Raw genomic sequence first — 17,855 nt, forward strand, 5'->3', positions numbered from 1 at the left:
CGGGCTACAGTAGGTGCATGCTCACTGAAACTGGACATTTGATGATTAGACAAAGACCAGGCAACCTCCTTCTCTTTTATGCTAGTTTGTCATTGTTGCTGATGAGGCCCACCAGCAGCCAATTTGATGTGATTTGTGCTGTGCTTTGCAGCACTGTCATGATTCAGCAGCATGAACAGCAGTGGACTGAGCACAAAGCCCTGGTATGCACTGGACAATGCTCTGGACCTGTGATGACCAGATATTATTTGGGTGGTGGATCATTCTCTGCACAGCCGTGGCACTGACATGGTAGTGTTTGTGGTGGTGGTTCTGAGTGTTTAGAACACTGTAAGTATGATCACAAGTTAACATAATTATCTACTTTTAAAAATGTTAATTGATCCGTTTAGTAAAATATCTGAGTAATGTCTGAGTAAATGATTTGGAAGTCAAACATATTTCTCAGCAAACCCTAGCAGTCACCAGCATTAGTGTTAAGTAAACAGACACACTAGCTCACTGTTTCCCCTGAGTGAATCTGCAGAACCCCCACCACGCCTGTTTATCCAACCAGCTAATTCCTCGACAATACACAATACACAAAGGTTCACGGCCAGGTGCCACTCACAATCCGTAGAGGATTTTCCCTGAAAGCTTGTTTTCAGCTAAACTATCAATGAGTCCCAGACAGGAGGGAGCTCAGACAGACTGATGGCAAACAGACAGAGCCTCCCAGTCAGCAGGAGAGGACTGGACACAAAGGAATTAAATTAAATCAACTTCATTTTTACCTAAGTGGGCAGCTGGGCAGTGCTTGAAAATAATGTTGGAGTTCACCAGCCACTGTGGCTACTTGTAACAGTGTACATCTTTATTTCTAAAAAGCATATGAATCATGTAAGGAACATACAGCACATCATTATTGCAATGACACTGTGTGTATATGTGACTGCTAAATTGAACGTTTAGTGTCTAAATAGTGGCCTGCATTTACAATTTAAAAAAAAAAAAAAAATGCATCACACACACATACACACACACACACACACCCCTGCAATCAAGCAGACCCATGAACAGAGGAAAGGGACTTTGTAACTACATTTCAATCATGATTGTTTGTACTGACTAACCTTTAGAGGTTAGTTCTGCATTTTTAAAAAGTTTTCAACTGTGTTTCTATTAAATCTAAAGAGACAGCATGGGGCGATGGGACACTACATTGCTAAGTGCTTTTGGCTCGGCCCTCGTCTCAGGGTAAAGTTGTTTATTTTTCTGGCAGGAGGTGAAACAGTGAAGCATTGATGCAGATTTCAACATCTGTTATAACACACCTGCATATGCACAGACGCACACATACACACACGCACACAAGCACACATTCAGCGGTCATCTGCAGTTAAGGACACTGACATGCTGAACAAATGTGAAACTTTGTACAGAGCAGACATTCTGGATTTCAGCATCCGTACAGAATCATGTGCTCAGGTTAGTGCACAGATTACGACTAGGTCATAGGAAGAGGCTTACTGTGACATTGCTAGACATTCATGGCTTTTGCCCTGTGATTTATTTCCCCCCCTTTTACACCCTGTGTTCCAGTACTGTTTTTAATTGCACCCTCACTGACTTGCCTCCTCCATGTGCCCTTGGCTAAATCCCAGCTGCTTTCTTAAAATGGCCATTATATTTGTATGCGCTGATAACCTAAACCCCTGAAATCATAAGCTAATCATGTTTTATTATCTATACATTTCTGTAGCCTGTACCACGCCCCAAAATTGGTCCCTACAGTATTATACTGTCTTCACTTTGTATATACAACTGAGGCCAAAAGTTTACAGACACCTAGGCTAAAGAAATTCAAGCTAACTTTTTAATCAACTCCACATATTTCATGTTATTATACATTTTCTGTGTTAGTTTAATTACAATATCTACTTTATGTCCGTAAAAGGTCATTTCAAATAATAGCTAAGAGACATATTTATTTCAGTTTTTATATACAATATCAGATTTTCAGTGGGTCAACATACACTTTGTTAATATTTGGTGGCATTGCCTTTTAATTGCTTAAGTTTAGAAAAACGCTTTGCCTTCCACAAGCTTCTCACAATACTTTGCTGGAATTTTTGCTCATTTCTCCTGACAGAACTGGTGTAACTCCTTGCTCGGACATGCTTTTTCCATTGTCCGCTAATTTTTTATATGATTCAGGGCTTTGTGGTGGCCACTCCAATACTGTCATTGTGTTGTCTTTAAGCCATTTTGTTACAACTTTGCAGGTACACTTGTCCTATTGGAAGAACCAGTTGCAACCAAGTTTTAACTTTCTGGCTGATATCCTGAGGTGTTGCTTCAGTATTTCTAGATTCTCCTCCTTCCTCATGATGCCGTCTATTTTCTGAAGTGCACCAGTCTCTTTTCCAGCAAACACCCCCACAACATGATGCTGCCACCCCCATGCTTCACAGTTGGGATGTTGTTCCTAAGATTAAAAGCCTCACCCTTTTACCGCCAAATACAGCACTGATCATAACAGTGGAGTTTTTGTTTCATGTGACCAGAGAGCACTCTGCAAAAGGCTAGGGCTTTGTCCAGGTTATCACCTGCAAACTTCAGTCTGGCTTTTTTATGCCAGTCTTGCAGTAGGGGCTTCTTCCTTACATAACAGCCTTTCAGGCCATGGTGATGTATTACTCTCTATACGGTGGATGTACATACTTTGGTCCCAACTCCTTCATCAGTTCCTTTGTTGTTGTCTTGGGGTTCAGTTGAACCTTTCAGACCTAAATTTGTTTATCCCTGGGAGTTCATTTGTGTCTCCTTCCTGAATAGTTTTTTTATTTGCATATATTTGCTTGTATAGATGCTCATGGTACCTTCAGTTGTTTGGAAATTGCTCCTTAGGAGGAACCAGACTTGTGGAAGCCATCTATTTTTTTTTTCTGAGGTCTTGGCTGAGTTGATTGGATTTTCCCATGGTATCAAGGGCAAAATGGCACTGTCTCTAAATACAGCCACAGGTGATCTCCCAATTAACTCCTAAGTGTGACAATTGGCCAATCAGAAGCTGAAAGTCATTTCAACAATTTCTGGAATCTTCCACGCTGCTTAAAGAGAAGGTCTCTAATTTGACTCTTTTAAAATTACCTCTGATGTGAGCAAAGTAGATGCCCTAATTGACTTGCCAAAAGAAATGTGTGGTAACATGAAATGTGTAGAGTTGTAAAAAATTGAGTTTAGCCTAGGTGTAAACTTTTACACCTCAACTCCAGCTTAACTGTGACTACATATTGTATTTTCACTGACAGAAAAGTAGAGGTCTTTAGAGTTGTGTTTGATCTCTATGAACTAGCAAAACTCTATTATGTTATATTATGCTGATGTACATAACATCATTTACAGCTTAGAATTTTCTGAGGAAGAAGCTACCATCGTTACCCCAAAACAGGAAGTCAGGTTCTGGACATGAAATTTGAAATTCTTTTACAGTTTTGGGAATGTTCTGTGTTTCATTATTTTTCACATGTAAACCACTAGTTGCTATTAAATATCATGGACATTTGTTGACATTATTTTTTTGAAGGATCTTTTATATGAGTGCCATGCTTCACCATATGGAGTCAAATCTTGACCCTCGGATCAGTCGAACCCGAGTACTGGGTATTTTTCATTCAAAGTGATGAGTTATTATTAATTAACTAATATCAATTATTATATATAACTCTTAATATTAAGTACAGAATTTACTTAAAGACTGAAAAGACTCAGTTACTGTAGAAGGAGGAAACTCAGAGCCAGAACAGTGAAAGGTAGAGGAATTTATGGAGAATAATAACCCAAGTCTGTTTTATAAACCGTCTCTAATACGCACGAGCAAACCTGTGGAAGAACGTCATATCATTAAAACAGGTTCTGTTGTCCTGTAAACACATTGTTTGTGTTTAAATATAATAACACTATTAGATGGAAAAATGAAATCAACTCATGTTAGTTCTTTTTAAGTGACTGTTGGCTTACTTCACTTCCTGCAGGCCTTTGCGTGCAAGGCTTAATTAGTAGTTCTGGGAATATCTGTGAAGAAACAGATTAGTTCACACTGAGAACTGAACCGCAAAAGGCCAATTCGGAGTGCCAGAGTAGTTTGGAATAACTGCAGAATAATGATCATGACCTTGGGGTCAATGAGATGTTTTAGAAAACAACTGAGTGTTAAGAATTTTATCAAGATTCGTGGCTACTCTGGTATACAGCAAGCACAGGCTTTTTATACATCACAAAAAATGAAGCTTATTGTAGAGAAATCTAATCTTAATGCAAGACTAATGAAATTTGCTGCGTATATGATATTTGATCGAAGATATGCATGGAACGCTGAGAACCTTTTTTTGGAAAAAGGAGAACATTTCAGGGAAGGATTCTGACTTGAAACATGAGACTTACTCAATAACAACCTACACTCGATATATGATCATCATGAAATTACAGGTTTGGGCTTCATTGCACACCTCAAATCTGAGCCCTTGACTCCGACACATTTCAGCATATGTTTCTGATTGTGGGTACGAGCCCATGAAACCACAGAAAACTGACAAACACAGAAATGCGGCAGTTCTTTAAGGGCTGATGCGATCTATGTGTATATAGTTACCTATAGAAAGGACAGGTGTGTTATGATTGGGTCCTAGAGTGCCAGAGTGAAACCTTGGAAAAGTTTTATGAGTTTGAGTTTTTTGAGTTTCTTGAGTTTTTTTTTGGTGAGAAAGGTATTTAAATACTTGGTGTGTGAATATTTGTCATGTATAGTCTATTGCGATTGGAATCTTGTGCTAAAATGAAGCATGTAAATCCTTAATTTGTCTCTTCTATGAGGACAGTTTTCAATTCTGAATGTTTTTATGTATACTCTGCATTCTTAATAAATGAAATAAAATAAAACACCTTTTTTTATCACCAGTAGTACACTATATGGCCAAAAGTTTGTGGACACCTGACCATCACACCCGTATGTGCGTCTTCGCCAAACTGTTTCCCATCACTGGAACTAAAAGGCACAGACCTGTTCCAGCATGACAATGCCCCTGTGCACTAAGTGAGATCCATGAAGACATGGTGTGTGAAGGTTGGAGTGGAAGAACTCGAGTGTCCTGCACAGAGTCCTGACCTCAACCCCACTGAACACCTTTGGGATGAAGTGGAACACCGACTGACCCCCAGACCTCCTCACCAACATCAGTGCCTGACCTCACTAATGCTCTTGTGGCTGAATGGAAAAATCCCAACAGCCACTCTACAAAAGCTAGTGGAAAGCCTTCCCGGAAGAATGGAGGTTATTATAACATCAAAGGGGGAACCAGATCCATATTAATGGCCATGGTTTTGGAATAGGATATTAAACAAGCACATATGGGTGTAAGTAACTTTTGTAACAGTACGTATATTTATTTCAAATATCCAATTCATCTTAGGTCCTTTTCACAATTGCATTTTTTTTTCTGGACATCTAGGCTTTTCAATCATGAGTTCAGTAAGTTTGGTGAAGCTGTTTTTCAGTCTTGGAGTGATCCGGAGATCCGATCCCTGGTCCTCTTGAAAGCTATGGTCTGGCGTTCATTTCAGCTGAGCTGTGTGACTGCATCAGGCAGCACACGCTGAATAATATGTTTGGTTCAACTTGTCACTTTACTTCCTGCTTCTGCTTTTGTCATGCTGGGGAAAGGGTTATCATGGTTATTGATATAGAAAAAAAACAGACTTTAATAGAACTGGAGCAAAAATAGTATAAATAGTTCACTTTTGTGGTGCGAGCACTTGCACTGAGACCATCACAAAAAATGCACATCTCGTGCCGGCCTGCGCGGGTAAAAATATTCTTATAGGAGAACAACTCTTTGTTTGCAGTTATTCATCTAAACATCCAAAACCCGCTGTTGTTCACGACTTGTTGGTACCACAGGAAAATAATAAAAAAAAAAAAAAAACAGATGAACCTAGTGCCTACTATTCTGTATAGCTGTGTGCACAAAAGTGATGTATGGAATTGCACAATAGAGCCAAACCATTCTATATTCAATAGAATTCAATTGCGTTTTATTTATATAGCACTTTTAACAATGGACATTATCACAAAGCAGCTTTACAGAAATCCGGATATAGATTTGAATTTGTCCTTAATGAGCAAGCCAGAAAAACTCCCTGATATAACCTGAGGAAGAAACCTTGTGAGGAACCCTGAGGGAACCCATCCTCATCTGTGTGACACCAGATGGTCATAGCTGTATACTATAGAGTCACACAGAGCTATATGTGTTGAAAGGATCTTGAGTATGAGCAACAGGGCCATTTTTGATTTCATTAGAGTTTTAGCTTTATAATATTAAAGTGCACTTATCCACTGTTCAATGACTGGGACTTGATTGGGAGTGTTAACCATTTTATCAAGTGCAGTCTGTAGGCTATCCAAGTAAAAACATCCACAGCCAACTTGGGTGTCTGTGTAATACCATCCACAGCAATCTGTAATGGTTTAAGAAGACCCTCAAACGAGCCCAGAATCGGACCCAAGTGTGGACTCGAGTATTCAGACCAAGTGTGAAAAGGCTCTTATCAGCAGCTCAACAGAAGCAACAGTGATGGAGCCTAATATCAGCGTTTTGGTTGAGATTTATGAACACACTTTTATTTCATCAAAGTAATATGTCTGTAATATAAATAAGCTGGACACAAGGTTTCAGGATGTAAAAACCATTGTTTCACCTTTAGTGAAATTTCTAAATGGGCTATTTTGACACAAACTCAGTATAAGAATTTATGGAGTCGTAATACGCTTCAAGATGCTGATGATGAAGAAGGGAGAGATGAATCCTCCTCCATCCTTCTCCTCCCTCTGAAGACAGGAAGGAATCAGGAGGTGTACACTTCCACTGCGGCCTTTTGCTCACTTCCCACATGCTGTGTAATTTCAGTGGTTAAACAGATTGATGGTGGAGGCTCTTCGCCAGTAAGGCACGGTGGAGAAAAACGGTCTGATTGAGGTGATCACTTACCAGGGGAGTCATGAAGCGAGGCAGGACGGCCAGTTAAACACCGTAAATCCTCCATTTTGTGTTAATTCTCCCATAAACTCTGCAGTAAATGATTGCACTGGCTGACTCCCTCGTCACATAAATCAGGTGGGGTGTAATTTCCGAGCCATCTCTCTGGACGGATAAATACAGAGCATAAACCGCAGCTCCATTTCCACGGTCAACACAGGCCGTGGGAAATGCATGTCTTAGGGAAACAAATGAAAGCAGGGAAAAAATAATTGAGAGCTCGTGGAAGTTGATTCATGTCCAGATTTTTTGGTTTATGGTGTTTTATCACTGTTTTATGATGCTTTTTTAAAGAGAGCGTGTACGTAAGGTTCTTGATCTAGGTTAATATGAAACTAACCGATGCAACCATAAATGGCCTTCTTTTTCGTGTGAAGGGAGCAGGAGGAGGCACTCAGGACGTGTTTATGTAAAACCCCCATGAGAGAATTTGAGCAAGACTTACTGTGCTGGACACACACACACACACACTGAGTACAAGAAATATTCCACACACAATGAGCATTCATCACTGACTGCAGGTCCAGACAGAAAAAGAGCTATTTGTACATTTCTAAATTAAACTAAGGGTTTAGCAAAAATAGCATGTTCGAATTTGATATTAATCCACCCCATCCCTAAAACATACAAGTACATACACTTACTCTTCTGTTCTTAGGTAGTTGTCCTAGCCTTGCTTGAAACTTCTACCGACTCTAACACAGGTTTCTGATCACAAGGTTATTTTAAAAGAATAATTTGTCAAAAAATAAAATGTACATGCTTTACCCCTTACTGCAAACATAGTTAATAAAGCAGACATGTGTGTGGCATTTTCTTCTTCAGTATTTCACTAGAGCTCTGAGGCTTGTGTAGGTAACCAGGTGGGTTTAGTAATCACACTGTAATCTCCAAAAGTTTGATGGGGAAATTGTGCAGAAAAGCTGTAAATTATGTAGATCATAACGTACACTATATGGTCAAAGGCTTGTAGACACCTGACCTTCATACTCGTATGTAAGCCTTCTCCACGTAATCTTTCTTTTGCCACAAAGTTGGAAGTACACAGTTATACAGGATGCCTTTGTATGCTGTAGCATTACAATTCCCCTTCACTGGAACTAAGAGGCCCAAACCTGTTCCAGCATGACAATGCCCCTGTGCACAAAGCGAGCTCCATGAAGACATGGTGTGTGAAGGTTGCGGTGGAAGAACTCGAGTGTCCTGCACAGAGCCCTGACCTCAACCCCACTGAACACCTTTGGAATGAATTGGAACACCCCACCTGATATCAGTGCCTGATCTCACTAATGCTCTTGAGGCTGAAGGAACACAAATCTCCACAGCCACACTCCAAAATCTAGTGGAAAGCCTTCCCAGAAGAGTGAAGCTTATTATAACAGCAAAGGGAGAATAAATCTGGAATGGGATGTTCATCAAGCACATATGGATATGATGGTGGATATGATGGTGTCCACAAACTTTTGGCCATACAATTTAGCTTCAAAATTAAATAAACAAACAAACTTCACACACCAGGCATATCGGGAAAATGTGTAAAACTGGGTAAATTAGATTTTTGTATTTTGCTTAACTACATTTAACACACATTGAACATGTAACTCAGTTCACCAGTCAGATATGTTTAATAGTGGATGTAAATGTGATAACAGGCAGGATGAATAATGGTTTGAGCAAGGCTGAATCATCTTGTATCAATCAGTTCAATATAAAAACAGCTGTCTTCAATGAACCACGACATTCATTCTATGTATTATGCATTCATTCATTCATAAACGGCATTCTAATGATCAAGAATATCAAAGGTGTGCCTAAGAGTTACAAAACCAGAACTACGGCGATATTATGCAAAAAATATTCCTTTTAAATGACTGTAATTCATTAATGCTTAACATTTTGTCTCTGTTACTGATATAATTAATTTCAGGATTTCAGATTTGTCCTTGTGTTTATGTCTTATGCCAAATGACACCTCCTCCCTCCATTTTGTTTTAATCCAGCAACGGGGAGGCTTCAGCATGACTGTGTGAACACGTAGAAGGCTTGATGGTGTGCTGTGTTGTGTCCAAACACTGTTTCTCATTTTCCCGCTGCTAGAAAACAGTCATCTGCTCATGTACAAGCTCCCTCATGCGCCATTGAATCCCCATCATCTTCCCTTCCAACACAATCATGAATCAAGTTACCCCAGCCCACCCCCCCAAAAAAGTCCACACATACACACGCACACACATATGCAGCAATGTTGAAATAAACATTTTGTTCGTGCAAAGGCAAATTAAAAAAAGAGATACTGTTAAAAAATTATCTTACAAAGCAACAACTAAAAACATCTCTGCTACAACTCCTTACACATCAAGAAGAACGTACATTAGTGCAATTTTTTCAGTTTTCTCAGATACTTCTGTGTGGTCGGGTTTGGTCCGTGTCAGAGTGAGGTCAGGGACGAGCGTGTCTGCCGTTATCATGTCTCTTTCCTTTGAGGGCCTGATCCCAGCGCTGGAAAAAAAAACAACGACCACAAAGTCATGTCACTCAGACTCTCAGCACACATGCAGAACACACACTGCCACTTCATTCTCCTGCAGTCCTGAATACAGCAGGCTTTTTGTGCTCGCACAGCGGACCATCAGCGTATATATCATCGTAGATCAGAATGTACTTTCCCCCCTATTCAACACACAATACACACTCATTTTTCTCTGCCTATTCTCACTCTGGTTTCTCAAGGGCTAAATCCTGCAGCGTATGAAAAGAGCAAACCGATTACAAAGCCTTTGCCACAAAGCTTGCACTGACAGACATTTTAGTTTTTCATCCATCACTGTTACCAAACAGAGAAGATGCCATTTATATCTGAGTAGAAAAAAAACAGACTAGCTGCAGGGGATCTGAATCCTTTGCAGGCTGTAAAAAAATAGCTGTAACATCAGTAAGAAAAAACTTTGTAAGAGAAAAGGTAAACGAATAACAAGTCAGCTGAGAATTAATCCTGTATTGGACATTATCGTTAAGGGCTTACTTGGTGGTTAAACTCTTTAATCACGTTTCATGCAGATGATTATAAAAAGCAAAGACATCAGATATCAGCAATATTTCTGATCCTGCAACTTTGTGCCTTATACCTGTTTGTTCTTGTGTGAAAGAATGACTGATATTTGTTGTTGTTGTTCTTTGTGGCTATTCTTACAAGCCAGTGTGGTGGAGATTTGATTATTTTCCTATAACAGCATGCCCCTGAGTGTTTTATTCCTTACATATTAAAGTGCATGGGATGGAGAGACTTGTAGTATATGACCAGCATGTAGGATACAGCAGAACTGTGAACATACACTGTTTATTTGAACACATGGAAAATATTTGCAACTGGAAGTTAACTCATGTTAACCTTTGTTCCAGCCAGAGGCCTGCAGTTATCTCCAAAATGTAACTGAAAGTGAACCAGGTCGTTTATTACTTTAAGAAATGTATATGTTCAAGTATTCGCACGTCGGAAATTCATGAAACGTGCGTGACGGCTTTGTTACTTCACAGCTGGACACTTCAGCAGAAAGTACAAGCAATTTATTTCCAATCCAATATGGCCTGTACACACTATATCCCTGCACATATGCAGCAGCAGGTGGGGGAGATGCCCAAAAATACCCTAGCTAGTGTTATGTGATTATTTACTCCAGCCCTGGAGGGAGATTTAGAGTACCCTGGACGAGCAGCCTAGAGGACGGTGTGCTTTTATTTTAATATGATGGGGTGGAGTGATGCAGTTTACCTTCCTATAACAGCGCAACCCAAAGTGATTTATTCCTGTTATACCACAGCAATTTGCATTACAATTTTACGGTTACAATTTAAGTTTATTAAAGAATGACACAATGTACTTTTTATGCTGTAGGACAGCCATTAGTTATTTCCTGCTCTCACTTATTAAAGCTAACTTCTCTTTATCTCTTTTGTCATAAGACAAAAAAATGCAGCTTGTCAAATTACCAAGACATGGAAAATGCAAAAATGTAAATCTCCTAACAGAAAACTTCATCATGTTCCCTATACAAGTCCCTTTGAATGAGTTGTTGCTATACAAATGATAACATATTAGAATATTTTAATTAAAAATTAATTCAACTGTGATTTGAAATAGAGCAGACACTACTGTCAGCACTGCTGTTATAGAAAACTAATCAACACCTTCTGACCAATCAGTGTCAAGTATTCAACAGCACTGTGGTATTAAATACAGAATTATTTTGCAATAGTATACTATACTACTAGTATAATAAGTATTTTGCAAATACCTTCACTTTGCGTCCCACCCGGTCTTTCCACTTCTGTGCGATGGATCCATCAGTAAGAAACAGTCTGAATATGAAATTATGAAATAATTATTTAATAATAATAATAATAATAATAATTTTATGACTACTCCTACTACTAAAAACTACAACAACTGTATTATTATTATTATTATTATTATTATAGTGGGTACAGTGCCAAATTCCATAAATAAAGACTCAAAGAAAGAAACAGTACCTTGATCGTTCCTCGTTCTCGTAGCCCATGATGATGTACTCTTCATTGGGGTTAAGTGGGGGACACTGACACCCCGAGCTGTAGTGCAGCGTCACGGTGTCGCGAGGAATGTGAACCAGAGAAGACTTCAGCACATCCTTCACCTCCACAACAGCGCTGATGTCATGAGCGCGGCTTTTTATCTCTTTCACCCGCGCACGTATTACTGCGAGGGGATATCAGATCTTAGCATTTCATATACTTTCACACACTGTAACGAATAATCTGCTTGTATCTGAGACTCACCATAATTGTAATTGTTCTTTGCATAGGTCTTTTGGCCGAGTTTCACAGGCTTGCACTTGCACCGATCTGAAACAGCAAACACATGTGCTGTTAAAAATTTTAAAAAAAAAATAATAATAATAAAAAACTAAACACAGATTACACAAATGACCCACACCTACGGTCATGAGTGTTTACATCTATATAGAATTAATTAGAATACATAGCTAATAAATACTAATAATGCCAAGGAAGTAACAAATCAGCTAACTATTGATTAAACATGCTTGATAAGCTCTTATCAATATTTTTATAGGTTATCATTACAAAGGATAAGAATCTTTATAAATAAAATGATCTTTATAGGTCAATAAATAGCAAACCTTCAGTGTTAGTCTCTCTGTTTTTGAGACAAAAGGCCATGCAGTGTTAATAGAAAATGTTCTCCTTTGCTTTTGATTCAGTAAAGCATCAGTTGCATCATTAATGACTTTAATGTCAGTAATGTAATACAGGGAATCTGCAAGTGTCCTCAAGTTAAATTTAATATTTTTTTAAGTATAGTTTATGACCAACTTTGTAGTTATGATGATGCACCAAATACAAAAACAGTCCTCGAAATAACTTGCACATTAGTAATCTGAGCTTCAGAGTTGTTGACAGACAGGTTTTAACCAGCGAGAGTTTGTGTTGCTGTCCAGCCACTCTTGGCTGAAGATGCGCAGTGCTTGAAGTGGTTCATTACACACTGGTTCACAGTACTGGCATTTCTATGTTTTAGCTGTTACTGTAAAGATTTTTTTTGGGGTACTGGCTCTCGGTTCGCCACATTACCCGTGCTAGCCACTCAAGCCAAGTGGAAGCACAAATTGAAAATGATAGTGTGATTTTATGCGCCTCTAATGCAGCTGGTGTGAACTGAAGTGCTTGTTAAAACATACACTAACATGCCAATGAGGAGAATACCAGCATTTATTTTTTTTTCCCACTTCAAGCACTGAAGTTACCACATACACCTAGTGTTCCAGTGTGTGTCAAGGGTTACAAACACCAGAATGTCCATAACCCAAAATCTAACAGCATGTAAGTTCAAGTTTAAAGTATGTTAGTACTTTAGGCCTACATTTCATAAAATGTAATATCAGAGAAGACTTTTTAAGGACCCTCAGACACCCTGTAATACATATCTAAAACTGCTGTAGATATCAAATGCACATGCAAAGGTGATGAAGAGAAAAAACTGTGCAAAGTACCACTGACTGCTTTACAGTTGCCATTGTTCACTTCTGTCTCGAAGTCAGGGTTCATTTCTACAATGAAGAGAAACAATGAGCTTTTTCCCAGCGTAAGCCTGAGATTTTACCCAGCACAAGCCTGAGATTTTGCCCAGTGCAAGCCTGATCCTTTCCCCAGTGTACTGTAAGGCTGAGATTTTACCCAGCATAAACCTGGATTTTACCCAGCCTAAGCCTGATCTTGTACACAGCCTAAACCTGAGATTTTACCCAGCATAAACCTGAGATTTTACCCAGTGTAAGCCTGACTATTTTAACCCGGCAAAAAGTGTGATCTTTTACCCAGCATAAGCCTGATATTTTAACCTGTGTAAATCTGAGATTTTACCCAGCATAAACCTGAGATTTCACCCAGTATAAGCCTGAACCTTTAACCACCATAAGCTTTAACTCTTCCCCAGCATAAGCTTTAGCTCTTCCCCAGCATAAGCTTGATCTTTTACCAAGCATAAGCCTGACCTTTTACTCATTGTAATCCTGAACATTTACTTATCATAAGCCTGAGATTTTACCCAGCGTAAGCCTGATCTTTTACCTGGTGTGAGCCTGAGATTTTACCCAGCGTGAGCCTGAGATTTTACCCAGCATAAACCTAAGATTTTACCAGACATAAGCCTGAGATTTTACCAAACATAAACCTGATCTTTTACCCAGAGTAAGCCTGATCTTTTACCCAGTGTAAGCCTGATCTTTTACCTAGTATAAGCCTTAACTTTTAACCACCATAAGCATGACCTTTTACTCAGTGTACTCCTGAACTTTTGACCAGCATAAGCCTGATCTTTTATACAGCATAGACCTGATTTGTTACCCTGCATAAGCCTGATCTTTTACTCACTGTATGTCTGAGATTTGACCCAGTATAAGTGTAAGCCTGATGTTTTTCCCCGGCATAAACCTGAGCTTTTACCCAGCATAAGCCAGAACTTTTACCCAGTGTAAGCCTGAATTTTACACAGCATAAACCTGATCTTTTTCCCAGCATAAGCCTTATGTTTTTTCCAGAGTAAGTCTGAGCTCTTAAAAAGCAAAAGCCTTAGCTTTTACTCAGTCTAAGTCTGAGCTTTCCAGCATAAACCTGACATTTTATCCAGCGTAAGCCTAATCTTTCCCCAGGATAAACCTGATCTTTTACCCAGCATAAACCTGATCATTTACCCAGAGTAAGCCTGATCTTTTACCCAGAGTAAGCCTGATCTTTTACCCAGAGTAAGCCTGATCTTCGACCCAGCGTAAGCCTGATCTTCGACCCAGAGTAAGCCTGATCTTCGACCCAGCGTAAGCCTGATCTTTGACCCAGAGTAAGCCTAAGCTATTCCTTTTAACCATCCCTGATCCCCACTGTAGGTGTCACATCTCCCATGTGTTCTGGGTAGAACATGTACTGCTGTTTTACTGGAGTGGTATTTTACAATTTCTCTACAAAGAAATAAAATAAAATGAAATGTGAATGTATCCTGCAATGATTAAAATCAGAAAAATTATTTGAAAGTAAATTTTGCTATGACCATCCAGAGTAAAATAGAAACTTCCAGAGTAAATTTTGCTATGACCCTCTTGGCTTCTACAAACCATAAATAATGATTTCTGGCAGAGTCATAATAGATGCCAAGTGTCAACATGAAGAGGCAAAGACTGCTCAACCAATTAGAACAAGTAGAACTGCAGAATCCCACATCCCACTAGGGCACTTCTCATGCGTGTGTGTGTGTGTGTGTGTGTGTGTGTGTGTGTGTACGCCACCCACCTTCCTGACACTCCCAGATGCCTGGACATATTATAGCCAAATTATCACCAGCTTTCTAAACATATATGGCATGATTTGTATTTAGCTGATTAGCTAAAACGACTGCCAATCCCTGCCTGACATTTAAATCTTTTCTGGCTCTTATCTAATCACTTATCTATTTATTTGAGTTAATGTTATATTCATGCATTTTTAAAATTTATTCTTAGTGGATTGTTTTATAAGCTGTTGATTTTGATGTTGTGGGTTTTATTTCCCTTTAATTATTTGAGTCTCTTATTTTAAATTTTTACTTTTTTGCTTACACTTCTAATTTCTTATTATTATATTTTTGGTTCTGTTGTTAACACATGGGGCCACTCTGAAAATGAGACTGGTCTCTATAAGGTTTTCCTTCTTAATAATAAATAAGAGGATTAAAATCAATGCAGTGTACAGTTTATTTGGACAGTTTTGTGATGTCTGGTAGCAGCCCTTGCTGTATCTCTGGGATCCTGACTCTGATCAGAGTCCTTTTGTTAATTCACTCTTCATACTGTATGTCCACTGTTCTGGGTCCACCAGACAATGATGGGTTTTAAATATCACTTCCTCTCAGGTTTCTTCCTAATGCTTCTCAGAGTTTTTCTCTCAACACGGTCACTTTCATTCACCTACACTCTCAGAAAGAGTTACTAAACTGTACTTTTCAGGATACATATGTAGTGTCACTGGAATAGTACTCATAAGGTTACGTCTTTTCCACCTTTAGTATCTATCTTTACTAAGTATCGTTTACCTGGGTATGTGAATAGAGTGTATTTAAGCTACGTAATTGGCCTGAGGACCACTGTTGTAGTTCTGATTATATAATCACATTGTAATTCATCTTGGCAAAAAAATGTACCTGTACAATAGTTTATAGTTTATAGTGAGTTTTCTGTAAAGCTGCTTCATGAAAACAACTGCGCTACAGATACAAACTGAAACTGTAACGTGACAAAAAGCAGATTAAATTGGCGGGGAAAAAAAAAAAACACGCTGTCTTACCAGGGCTGCATTTTGACGAGTCTTGAAAGAAAGAATTATCTTTAAGGAAGAAATAGAAACAGATGTAACAATAACAGTAATAATAGTAATAACAAAAGCAGCAAAATACCAACAAAAATCTTGCTCTTTAAAGCAATTTGTAAAAATCCTTCTGCTTGGTGGTTCTGTAACCATTTTCTTTGTATCACAAAGACTCAACACTTACAATATGCAGAAAAGTCCTTGTGTCTCCAACAACAAAATGGTTAAAGAACCTTTCAGTAAAACCCCAAACTGGGTAAATGGCATTGCTCTAGCCCTTTTACTGTCTTATCTGGAACCCTGCAACAGAGGGTTGTGTCCTTGAAGGCCTTCTTTATACAGGTAGAACCATTATGCATCCAAAGAACACTTTTTATTTTAAAGAGTGAATAATATTGATTAAAAAACAAACAAACAAAAGTTTCCTTTGAGTGTTCCTTGGATGGCAAAGTGCATTTTGTGTGAACGTGTGAACATTACTCGAGATGAAAGAGTGCAAATGTAAGTCACAGCCAGTGTTAATAAAATGTTAGAAGTGCACTACGTGACTAAATAACAGGATTGGGGGGGAAGGGGGGAGGGGGTGTCAGTGAACTTGGAGTCGGTGTGTACCTGATGGATCGGCTTTGACGATGGCTTCAGGTGAGATGCACACGGCGCGGTCGTACACCGGCAGCTCTTCGCACGCCAGGCTCTCGGGCCACGTGTGGTTGTACCTCTTGAGGACGGGTTCACAGCCCGCCTTGGCGCGCTCGCACACCGACTTGCACGGCTTGATGGGGTCGCGCTGAAAGCTGATGGTGCAGATGGGCGCGTACATGGCGCAGAGGAAGAAGAGCAGGTCCGGGCTGCAGCCGGTATCCAGCAGCGCCTCGTACTGCTCGATGGCGAGCACCGCGTTGGCCTGCGTGCTGTGGTGCAGGTGGTTGGGCATCTTGGTCATGTTCCAGGGCATGGGGCTGCACAGCGGGATGCGCACCATCTCGCACGAGCCGGCCAGAGCCGCTCCACTCGGACAGCACACCAGCACCAGACACGCCATCGCGGCCACCACACACACCAGCTCAGGGACCAAAGCACGCCACATCGTCTCGATGATCTAATCTCGAAGAGTCTATAGCTCAAAAGCAACAGCGCTCCTGTACAAAAGTTTTCAAAGTCCTCGCGTCTGCGTCACGCGAGTGTGTGCACAAATCTCATCGTTTTCCTCTAACGCAAGCTTGTTAAAAGAGAAAAAGGAGAGAGACAGAGAAAGCTCTCCCCAAAGAATGCTGCTCGTAAGTCGTCTCTGCGTTTCCGCGCTCGCAGTGATCGCGCGCTGCGCTCCACAGACCCGAGCAATAAGAAAGCGCTTTGCACGAGTGCGCGCGCAGGTGTAGTCCCCAAGTGACGTCACTGGGCAGGACCTGGGTGATTTTGACGTGCAAACAAACCTCCTCCCCTCCACTCCAACCTCCCATCCCATCCCATCCCATCCCATCCCCAAGCAGTGAGCACCTTCCCTTACTCCTTCAGCTGATGTGATGCAGCAGGACACACTGCATTAATCCAGGAGCTCTAAGATAAATATGAGAGAATTTCAGCTTTCTTTTCCTGATATTTACATCTAGATGTGTTAAACAACTTAGAACATGGCACCTTTTGTTTGAACCCACTCATTTTTCAAGTGATCAAAAATATTGGAACACGTGACTGACTGACTTTACTCTGGGTAAAGCAAAATGCATGGCCAGGGATGAGATATGCTGAAGGTTATTTTTCTAAGACCAACTCAAAAAAACAGCCTCCACAGCATCAGTGCTGTGATGTATGACATAACTTTTCATTTAAAAAAAACAATTACTGTCACTGCCACTTACATATGAAATCAGCCATTTGATTCAGCTAAGATTAGCT

At 39.9% G+C, this 17,855-nt stretch overlaps 1 protein-coding gene across 4 annotated transcripts; it reads right to left on the bottom strand.

The window, feature by feature from the left end:
* Nucleotides 1–8,678: 8,678 nt before the first annotated feature.
* On the bottom strand, nt 8,679–17,318 carry frzb (frizzled related protein). Of its 4 annotated transcripts, XM_026912894.3 has the most exons (7): nt 16,572–17,318; nt 15,939–15,977; nt 13,121–13,177; nt 11,889–11,954; nt 11,604–11,808; nt 11,369–11,432; nt 8,679–9,575 (listed from the first exon to the last, which is right to left on the bottom strand). In XM_026912894.3, exons 1-7 carry the CDS (start codon nt 17,044–17,046, stop codon nt 9,516–9,518), a joined length of 966 nt encoding a protein of 321 aa, XP_026768695.1. In that variant the 5' UTR covers nt 17,047–17,318; the 3' UTR covers nt 8,679–9,515. The 4 variants fall into 4 exon arrangements, with proteins under 4 accessions (XP_026768695.1, XP_053089976.1, XP_034160244.1 ...); XM_053234001.1 differs by lacking the exon at nt 15,939–15,977; XM_034304353.2 differs by lacking the exon at nt 13,121–13,177.
* Nucleotides 17,319–17,855: the final 537 nt, after the last annotated feature.

This window comes from Pangasianodon hypophthalmus, chromosome 5 (genome assembly GCF_027358585.1).
Source record: "Pangasianodon hypophthalmus isolate fPanHyp1 chromosome 5, fPanHyp1.pri, whole genome shotgun sequence".
NCBI lineage: Eukaryota > Metazoa > Chordata > Actinopteri > Siluriformes > Pangasiidae > Pangasianodon > Pangasianodon hypophthalmus.